This window comes from Gracilinanus agilis, chromosome 1, assembly GCF_016433145.1.
Source record: "Gracilinanus agilis isolate LMUSP501 chromosome 1, AgileGrace, whole genome shotgun sequence".
NCBI classification, from domain to species: domain Eukaryota; kingdom Metazoa; phylum Chordata; class Mammalia; order Didelphimorphia; family Didelphidae; genus Gracilinanus; species Gracilinanus agilis.
The window spans coordinates 779,560,365-779,571,248 of record NC_058130.1 but is presented as its reverse complement, the minus strand read 5'-3'; the positions used below and the strand labels follow the sequence as shown (position 1 = coordinate 779,571,248).

Below are 10,884 nucleotides of genomic sequence, written 5' to 3'. Positions count from 1 at the left end.
GGGAGAGAGGGAGGGAAGAAGGGAGGGAAGGAAGGAAGGGAGGGAGGGAGGGAGGAAGGGAGGGAAGGAGGGAGTGAGGGAAGTTAAACAACAGAGAATGAGAACAATGGTCAGAATTATCTCAGCAGCTGCAGGTCACTCACTACCAAGTGAATGGTTTCAGCCAAAGGAGACTAGAAGGGTTAGGGATTTGTATCAGTCAGACTAGCCTCAGCCAATGAAATCCCACATCAACCTTCCATGTAATGGAGTACTTGGGTGCCACTGAGACCTCAGCAGTGAGGGAAGGACACAGAGAAAGCTGCAGGGACCTTGAGGAAATTATACCAATACACAAAGGCAGGGCCAGAAAGTTGGAGATCATGCTCAGGGTGCCCATCTGGGCAAGGATACAAAGACTAGGAACAAAGAAAGGAACCTGATGAGATCTCTGAGGGAGGGACAGAAATCCCATTATTCTGCTTGATTTGTGATTACATTTCTTTGAAATGTAAACAGTATCCAAGCCAGTTTATTTGCTTGCCTTGGTGTTTGACAAGTATTAAATTCCTGGGAAAACATTGGGTGATAGATGGATGGATAGATCTATGGGCAGCTAAGGGTGCCATAGAACACAAGAGCAAGACTCATCATCTTCCTGAGTTCAGATCCCACCTCAGACAGTTTCTATCTGGGTGAGCCTGGGGACATAGGAGGCACTGGCACAGCACCATCCAGCATGGCTTACCAACATCAAAGAAGGCACCGTGCTCTGTGATCAAAGCAGTCACAGTAGTTCAAAAGAAGCTTGAGATAACCAAATTTAGAGATATCTCTATCCCAAATGTTCATATGGGTCATTTGTGCCCAACCTGTGGTACAGCTCTAATCAGCCACAGTTGGACACACTGTCCACTGACCCAAATATAGTGATGCCATTTTGGTCTTCTTTGAGTACAAAGAGTAACAACTTAGCAATCAGCTGTGACTCTGGTACCTATTGGCCTCATTCATAGATAGATAGATAGATAGATAGATAGATAGATAGATAGATAGATAGATAGATAGATAGATAGATAGATAAATGAATTATTATACTCACAAAACCAAAAGAAAAATAAGAAAGTTTAAAAAGTAAAAGCAGGGGCAGCTAGGTAGCTAGTGGAAAGAGACCCAGGTCTGGAAATGGGAGGTCCTAGATCCAAATCTAGCTTCAGACACTTCCTAGCTTTGTGACCCTAGTCACTTAATCCCCATTGCCTAGCGCTTACCACTCTTCTACTTTAGAAATAATACACAGTACTGATTCTAAGATGGAAGGCAAACATTTTAAAAAGTACAAGCAATTATCTATTGTTTATTATATGCCAGGTAGAGTGCTCTCTCAGGGCCCCTTATGTAGTAAGTTGAAACTCATTGGTTTATAGATTTAGAGCAGTGGTTCCCAAACTTTTTTTGGCCTACCAGCCCCTTTCAAGAAAAAATATTACTTAGCACCCCCTGTCACATACTATCACCACCCCCTTACAGTTATTCACCGCCCCAAATACACCTGTGGCCCTCACCGTCTCCCTGGATTGCTGCAGCACCCACCAGGCGGTGGTGGCACCCACTTTGGGAATCACTGATTTAGAGCTAGAAGAAACCTCAAAGGCCACTGAATTCAATCCTTCATTTTATTAGAGGAGAAAACTGAGGCTTTTGTGGACTTGGTTGCCCCTCTCTTGACCTCTCACAATCTCATTCATGGTGTTCCCTTTCTGTCATTCATGACTATCTTTCCCTAGGTAACTGGAGCTATTCCTTCACAGACTTAGACCAGGAAGGACATTAGAGGTCATTGAATCAAGCCTCCTTCTCTCAAAGATTTGAGGATGACCCAGGGAAAGGAGGAGGACCTAGAAGGCTCATGCTTGCAGACAAGTCAAATTAATTGAGTGATGTGAGACTAGCAGTGGTTGAATGATTATAGCTAGCATTCAAGGATCAGTGTCAACTCAAAGGAAGGTTTAGAATATTGGCAACAGAGTTTGGTCCCAGCCATGCTCTTGATCCATCTAATGATTCTTTTACAAATGGCTAATATGGATCAGTTAGAGAATGGCTGAACAAATTATGGTATATGATGGTGATAGAATACTATTGTGCTGTAAGAAATGATGAGCAAGAAGATTTCAGAAAAAGCTGGAAAGACCTACATGAACTAAGGCAGAGTGAAATAAGCAGAACCTGGAGAACATTATACATAGTAAAAGCAATACTGTGAAATGATCAATTGTGAAAGACTTAGCTGCTGTCAGCAATACAATGATCTGGAACAATTCTGAAGGATTTATGATGGGGAATGCAATCCACCTCCAGAGAAACAAGGGTTGGAATCAGATGAGGATCAAAGCAGATTATCTTTCACATCAGTGTATTTATGTGGTTTTTTTTAATGGGGTTTGGGTTTTGTATGAGTGTACCAACAGTGACCAACATGGAAGTGTGTTTTACATGATAATACATGTATGGCCCAGATCAAGTTGCTTACCATCCCTGAGTAGGGGGAGGAAGGTGAGAGAGAAATGATTTGGATCTCATAATTTTGGAAAATATATATTGAATATTGTTATTGTATGTAATTGGGAAAATAAAATATCTTAGACTAAAAAAAAGAAAAATGGCTAATATGGGCATATGTTTTGCATGTATTCAAAGATATAATTGATATCATATTGCTTGCCTTCTCAAGGAGTGGGGAAGGGAGAGAATTTGGAACTCAAAAAATTTTAATTGAATGTTAAAAAAATCTTACATATAATTGGGAAATAGTTAACAAAATTAAAATATTTTATAAAAATAGATAGTTTGTTTACTTATTGCAACCTGCCATTTGACAGAATAAGGAATTCAAGTCTGGCTCAAATCTGGCCTCAGATACTTACTAGCTATAGGATCTTAGGCAAGTCACTTAGATCTGTTTGTCTCAGTTTCCTCACCTGTAAAATGAGCTAGAGAAGGAAATGGCAAGCCACCCTAGAATCCCTGCCAAGAAACCCCCAAATGAGATCACAAAGAGTTGGACATGACTGAGAAGAACTATACAACAACAACAAATGTGGTGCTTGGAATAAAGCTCTAACTGTACTACCCTAGTTTTAGCCCTAGACATTGGTCAAGTCTCTACTCTAGGCCTCAGGGTGTTTTTGGTTGAATGACTGCTCTTGGATCAGATAGTCCTTGGGCTCTTTCTAGTTCTAAGCCTCATTGTTGTTCATCCTTTATTTTCAGAGAGGAAGAATGACATCATAGAGTTGGTGTCTTGTCTTGCCAATGAATTGGATTTAAAGTGAGGCAGAGTTAGACAGTCTTCAGGCTCACTCTCTCTTCTAGAGTCATTAAAGTCCAATGGCAGGATAAAAGTCAGGAAGACTGGTGATGGCTCAGGATGCAGTAAGTAACCCGGGCATCTTCAATGTCTGACCAAGCTCTAACCACCTTGATGGCCATTGGGAAAAATTGTTCTCACCTGCCCACTCTGCTGGGTGAAGTCTTCGAAAGCTTCACTTAGTAGTCATCCCCCTAAGTCAATGATGAGTTTCAGCGTGGTGGCTGCTACAGCTTCTTGGAGCCACAGGTGAGAGCTGAGTGGCAGGTGGACAGCAAATGTGGATGGGCAGCCCTGAAAAGAGCTTGGCAAGCCCTCACCCCAAAAGTGCTAGTCATAAAACACACTGAACATCCCTTATGAGTCTTATAACTCCACGAATATTTCACCTGAACCTCAACAAAACTTCAAAGTAGAGAATTGCTCTAGGAGAGGCATTGCTACTTTAATAAGTGGTGATTAGGCATGAAAGGATAGCTTCAGCCTTCTTTGTTTGGCAGGACAATTTCAGCTTAGGGAATCCTTTTCAAAGTCCTTGGAAGTATGGGCATTCAACAAGATAGAAGATTTCCAAGCATTTGCACAGAAAAGACCAGGACTAAATGGAAAGTTTGATATCCAACAAGAAAAAAAAAAAACAAGAGAAACATGAAAAGGTAAATAAGAAAGAGAGAGGAAAGAAAGAAAACTCAAAGTCCTTGGGAACCATCACCTAACAACCCCTAGAAACCAATATCCTTTGGTGTCACTGTCTACTAATCCCCTAGGGTTCAGCCCCAAGGAGAAATGGGGGGATTTGTTGGTCATTGTTGATTAAAAGCCTTGGGCCTTCTGATCTGTGTGACATCATGTTGGGGATCTCTAGGAACCCTGCGTCCCACCCCCTTCTGGCTGAATTCCCAGGTACTGATTTCTGCCATGCTTTTCTAGCTCCCCGCTGAACTGATGAGGGGAAGAAGAATTCAAATTCTGGTTCCTTCTTCCATCCCCTCCCCTAGGCTCTAATCCAGAGAAAAGAACCTAGAATGGTACCCAGTTGCCTACTGGTATGACCTTAAGCTTCTATTCCTTCTTGGTAGGGGGAGTAGGAGAAACAGACACTCTACTACCCTTGGGATAGAGAGCTTGCCTGACAGCAGAGAAACCCCAAACCATGTGGGCAAAAGATAGCTGGGGAATAATGATGGTGATGGTGATGATGATGGTGGTAATAAAGAAAGATTCAAGGTCAAGTCATTATCACCAGAAATCATGGAAGGACTTTCCTTAAGGAACTTGAATTTCATTACCAATACAGATTCTACAAAGAAAGGGTAGAAATGTTGCAATATATCACTCCAGACTAAAGACACTTGGTACCCACTGAGTCCCCAGAGTGCTCCACCCTTCATAAACTGATAGATGACAAGATTTCCCATCCTTTACTACAGTTCCACAGTTAATACTCTGAACTCTTGGCCTGGCCAGTCTTCTTTTTTTCAATCAGTTAGCATTGATTACATTTCTTAAGCACCTAATAATGCCAGTGGGGCAGCTAGATGACCTGTAGATAGAACACCAGGCCTGAAATCAGGACAATCTGAGTTCAAATCCAGTCTCGGAAATCTGCTATCGATGGGACCTTGAACAAGTCACTTAACCCTGTTTGCCTCAGTTTCTGCATCTGTAAAAGACTGAGCTAGAGAAGGAAATGACAAAGCACTCCAGTGTCTTTGTCAAGAAAACTCCAAATGGGATCATGAAGAGTCAGACACAACTGAAAAAAGACAACAAATATGTGCTGAACACTAACCATATGAAGACCAAGTAAAACCATCCCTGTCTTCAATGAGCATCCATTCTCTCTTTTTTTTAAAAAACCCTTACTTTCTGCTTAAACCCAGTACCATGTATTGGTTCCAAGGCAGAAGAGCTGTAAGGACTAGACAATGGGGGTTACATAATTGCCCAGGGTCACATAGCTAGAAAGTGTCTGATGGCAGATTTGACCCAGGACCTCCTGTCTCTAGACCTGGCTCTCAATCCACTGAGTCACCCAGCTGTCTCTTGGGAGACACAATATGCACACATTTCTGTTCACCCCAGCATTGCCTCTCTCTTAGATCCCAGCTAGAGAGACTTTATGTTATAGTAGAAAATGTTCTGAATTTATAACCAAGGGAGCCGGGTTTCAATTCCTGCTCTAAACCTTAAAAGTTAACTACATGACCTTGGGCAAATCACTTTCCTTCTCTAGGACTGTTTCCCCACCTATAAAATGAAGGGGTTGGACTTGATGGTCTACTTCTAAGATCCCTCCCAGCTCTAAATCTCTGCTCCCATCATCCCATAAAGCTTCTGAGGGCTCTTCTCCCCTTGACTTCTCCAGGCCAGTGCAGCACTCAGGGGGTCAGAGAAGAAGCGCACTCACTGTTACACATTCCTGTAAAAGAACTCCAACATTGACTCTGGTTGACTTTGTTTGTTCCTCCCTGGAAATCATTTGCTTGTATTAAGCAAAAATTAATGGGAAAGGAAAATCTCTGGGAGGAAATGGGAGTGTGAAACAAGGGGGGAGCCTCTGAAACACTGATGGGCAGAGGGAAAGGGAGAGCAGCCCATTTCCAGACTCTGGTCTTCCTGAATTGCTGATCAGTGACCTGGGACAATGATTGCCTTGGAAGTCTTTTATAGTTTAATAACAAGACATGAGGATTAAGAAGCAGGATAAAAATCCATGCCTGAAAATAATAGAACCTGGAAGAAGGGGATTTGGGATTCTTTTATGAGTGTGTGTGTGTGTATGTGTATACATATATATGTGTATATATATATATATATACATAAGAAAGACAGAGATAGATAGATAGATAGATAGATAGATAGATAGATAGATAGATAGATAGATGGATGGATGGATAGATAGATAGATAGATAGATAGATAGATAGATAGATAGATAGATAGATGGATGGATGGATAGATGGATGGATAGATGGATAGATAGATAGATAGATAGATAGATAGATAGATAGATAGATAGATAGATAGATAGATGGATGGATAGATAGATAGATAGATCGATAGATAGATAGATAGATAGATAGATAGATAGATAGATAGATAGATAGATAGATAGATAGATGGATAGATAGATAGATGGATAGATAGATAGATAGAGATAGATGGTAACTGGTTCCTGGTGCAGCCAATTCAGGCATTTTTGGGTCATGACAATCCCCTCTTCACATCTCTCACGTTTGACCCTTCTGTTCACTCATATAGCCTCTGCCCTGATTCAGGCCCTCATCTCTCACCAGAGTTATTATAATAACTTCCTAATTGTTCTCCTTGCTCTCTCTTCCCTCTCCATTCCATCCTCTACACTGCTACCAAAATGATTTTCCTAAAGCACAGATCTCACCATGTCACCCTCTCTACCACCAACTCAAAAATTTTCAACGGCTGCCTAGTGCCTTGCATGATTCAAAATGCTCAACCTGTTGACCTCCTCCATTCCCTCCATTCAAACCAGGGCACAGGGATTGTTTAGAAACTAATCGAGGGAGGCTTGTTGTCTGCTAACCTTTCCCAACAGGCAATTTCACTCCAATGGCCAGGGCCAAAGGAGACAGAAGGATCTATCACATAACAGATGCCATGGTCCCTAGGCCCTGGCCAGACTGATTTCTTCCCAGGATTAGCTGAATCCACTGTACATTCTGGCCCAACCTTCAAGATGAACTTTGAGTTGGCTCGAGAGGGGACATGAGTTTAGCAGACAAGGTTCAGCCTTGATCATCTAATCCTGGAAATTTCTTTTATAGGATGAAATTGAAATGAGAAGAAAATCACTCTTGATGCCCTCAGAGAAAACTTATAGAAAAGACTAAGGAATCCAATAAATCCTTACTAAGTATCTACTAGGTGAAAGACCCCGGACCCAGGGAAAGAGCCATGACCCAGATCTGACTTTCAAGTGGTCTTAAATCTAATAGTTGGGGTAGGAGACAAAGGCATTAGTAACTAGGGTATGATGCAAAGTGGGCCAAGTACAAAGGGATGATCAAGGTCAAATAACTGACAGCTGATGTTGGATGAAAGGCAGTGGACAGATGATAGCACAAACCTGGAAGAGAGAGGTGGGAGACTAAAGGTGATGAATTGTATACATTGCTGGGGTGCACAGTCACTCTATCAGCTGAGTTTTCTTGGATGTTCTCAGCAGTTTGTTTTGTTTTAAAAAAAAAACAACTTATTTTTTAGGGCTAGGCAAGTGGAGTTAAGTGACTTGCTTAGGGTCACAAAACTTGAAAGTTTCTGAGACCAGATATGAACCCAGGACCACCCCCCCATTTCCAGACCTGGTTCTCTACTACATGGTTTTCTTTCTATAGGGAGAGCTTTAGAATTCAGGGAAGGGAATACTGGGAAATGTCTCCAATGTATAAAAAACAAAGACATAGATAAAACTCACAAAATTATAAGAGTTTCTCCAAATCACACTAACAATCAGTTCAACCATATTTCAATGTGAGATCATGGAAAAGGTGCTGAGCTTAGAGTCATAGAAATTAGATTTAAGTCCTGCCTCTGTTTTCTATAAACCTCAGTTTCTTCATCTGTAAAATAAGGGAATTGGACTAGATTCATTCTGAGGTCCCATCTACCTGTTGATCTGTAATCCCATGACCTCCCTCAGCCTCAGTTTCCACATCTGTAAAATGAGGGAGTTGTACTAAATGGCTTTTGACATCTCCTTCAACTCAAATTCTATAAACCTAGGACCTCCCTAAGCCTCAGTTTCCTTAACTGCAAAAAATCGAATTGGATGAAATGGCCTCCAAGCCAATGATCCTATGATTTCCCTGGACCTCAGTCTCCTCATATGTAAAATGAAGGGATCAGACCAGATGGCCACTGCACTTCCAGCTCCAGAGTTTTGGTCTTGTAGTGAAGGCTTGTACAATCCATGATAGTGAAGTCTCTGTATCTATGTGACTCTGGGAAATTCTTTTAACCTTTTTGAGTTGAGTCAGCTAGGTGGCATGGACTTGGGATCAAAGAGACTCTTAGCAAGACCCTTATCCTCTCTCAAACTCTGTTTCCTCATCTGTAAAATAGAGATGATCATGGTACCAGGTTGTTGTGAGAATACCAAGAGCCTTGCAACCCTTACAATGCTGGCTAAATGTGAGCCACAATTATTACTTATTTCAGTTTCCTCTCCTATAAAATGGGGAGAATGGTGGTATTTACTAAGGGGATCAAACAAGGTAATGTATGTAAAACCCTTTTCATACCCAAAAGCATTACCTACATTACCTTCTAGCTGGGAGGAGGAAGAAGAGGAAGTCAGTCTAAAAACCAGGGACAATCTTTTAATTTGTTTTCACAAACTCTGCCATCAGAATGGCTAAACCAGCTGAGCAAGTGGGGACAGCCTGAGGCTCTGGGGATCTGATATCCTTCTGCACAGGCACCAGGACCCACTCAGGCCCCCTACATTGCATGAATGGGACTCAAATGCCCATCCCTAGAACCACTGAATGTCAAAAAAAAAAAAAGAAGAAGAAGAAGGTACTCGATGGCCATCCAGCTCAATGTCCTTAATGCCCCCAGTTTTTAAATAGGGGTTTAAAAAACAGAAATAAATGTCACATATACTACCCAGTTTCTGCCAAAGAGAAAATGAACCCAAGATGCCCAAAGAGAAATATATTTTGAACATGGCTGACGTGTGGACTTTTTCCCTTGATTTTGCTCATTGGTTACAATGATTTTGCTTTTTTTTTTTTTAATAAGAGATTTAGGGAAATGGAGAAATAGTAATAGTGTTACCCTCAGGGAGAAAAGTAACCTTTGGAACATTTTTTAACACCCAAAAAGGAACAGACAGAAGTTCAGAAAGAAACACAGATAAGGACAGATTCAAAAGCAATACGATGGATTTATTATATACTTATTAAAAGACAAGATGTACATAATAGTCATTTATGTTCACATTTACATAGAAATGTTTAATCTTTGGGAGGATTTTGTTCAATACCATTTATTTTTTATATTTTTTAAAGAAAGTCATATACATCAAAATGTTCGTGCCAGAACTTTTTGTGATATCAAAGAGCTATAAAATTTAGGAATAAATGTATTAGGGAATGGTTATGGCACATGAATGAAATGAAATATTCACATTAGAGTAGTAGTGAATAGGAGGAAAACAAAAGAATGAGACTTCCGTGAACTGATGCAGAATAAACATAAGCAGAACCAAGAATGCATTCTACATGGCAACCACAACATAAACAAAAAGACAAAACTGAATGCTATGAACTGCTTTTAGAGAAGAGATGAGAAAATGCAGTTTATCCTTTTACTGAAGAAGTAGGGGTGAGGAGATGTTAATTTGGATATGGAATGTTGCTGGTATCAAATAAATGTGTCTCTTGGTTTTGCAGACCCATATTTTTCTTATTATCTTTCTTAGCAAGGAAAGCTTTCTAGCTAGAGAGAAAGGGATGGATTCAGAAATGAGAGAGATGTAAAAACAGATGTATCAACCTAACTTTTTGTAATGATAATAAGTCCTTTGGTCTTGTGATCACCTATGGATGGGAAAGGTGCCCATATGCTATGATCCAGATACGCCCAACAGAGCTAGGTCCAAAGGGCAAGAAGGCACCAGTGCCCACAAAGACAACAATCAGATGGATTCTTTAGAAGAGAATAGCAAGTTAAACACAGCCCAGCCTCCAAAAGGAAATTATCATTTTAAACAAAGGACTATCTCTCATAACACTTACCGGCCACCACACCATACTCCGGCCTGCCAGGAAGAAGCCTCCAACTGTCCCACGATTAGTCGAAAACATGGCCTGGAAGGACAGGATCAGAAGGTTAATAGGTACCCCCAAAGAATCCAATGAGATACACAGAATGAATGCTTCTTTCCCTGAGGGAACATCCCCTGATTGGGGAATGGTTGAACAAATTATAGTATATGATGGTGATGGAATACTATTGTGGTATAAAGAATGATGAACTGAAGATTTCAGAAAGAATTGGAAAGAACTGATGCAGAGTAAAATAAGCAGAACCAGGAGCACATTATACAAAGTAATTGAAACATTGTGAAATGATCAAATGTGATAGACTTTGCTATTAATAGCAATACAATGATCCAGGACAATTCTGAGGGACTTATGACAAAGAATGCTAGCCACCTCCTTTGGTTTTTAAGATTAATCTCTTACAAAAATGAACAATATGGAAATAGGTTTTGAGTGATAATATCTGTATTACCCAGTGGAATTCCTTGTCAATTCCAAGAGAGGGGAGGGAGACAACATGAATCATGTAACTTTGGAAAACTTATGTGTGAATTTATTACTGGAATAAAATAAAGAAAACTATTTAAAAAATAATTTCTCTCCCATCCCATCTTGCATCCCACCTCATTTCTACCTCCCAGAAAATTCTACTCTGCTCCCTCATATTTAGAAGTCAAACTAGACCTTCAAAGGCTATGCCAATGGAGTACAAAGACAGGTCCTATCA

At 40.6% G+C, this 10,884-nt stretch overlaps 1 protein-coding gene across 6 annotated transcripts in view; it reads right to left on the bottom strand.

The window, feature by feature from the left end:
- Nucleotides 1-10,202, bottom strand: part of LOC123232446 (sodium/glucose cotransporter 1) — a 76,132-nt gene extending 65,930 nt beyond the window's left edge. For all 6 annotated transcript variants that reach the window (XM_044658892.1, XM_044658888.1, XM_044658889.1 and 3 more), the window contains exon 1: nucleotides 10,131-10,202. In XM_044658892.1, coding sequence (XP_044514827.1) covers nucleotides 10,131-10,199 — 69 coding nt within the window. In that variant the 5' untranslated portion in view covers nucleotides 10,200-10,202. The remainder of the gene's footprint in view (nucleotides 1-10,130) is intronic.
- Nucleotides 10,203-10,884: the final 682 nt, after the last annotated feature.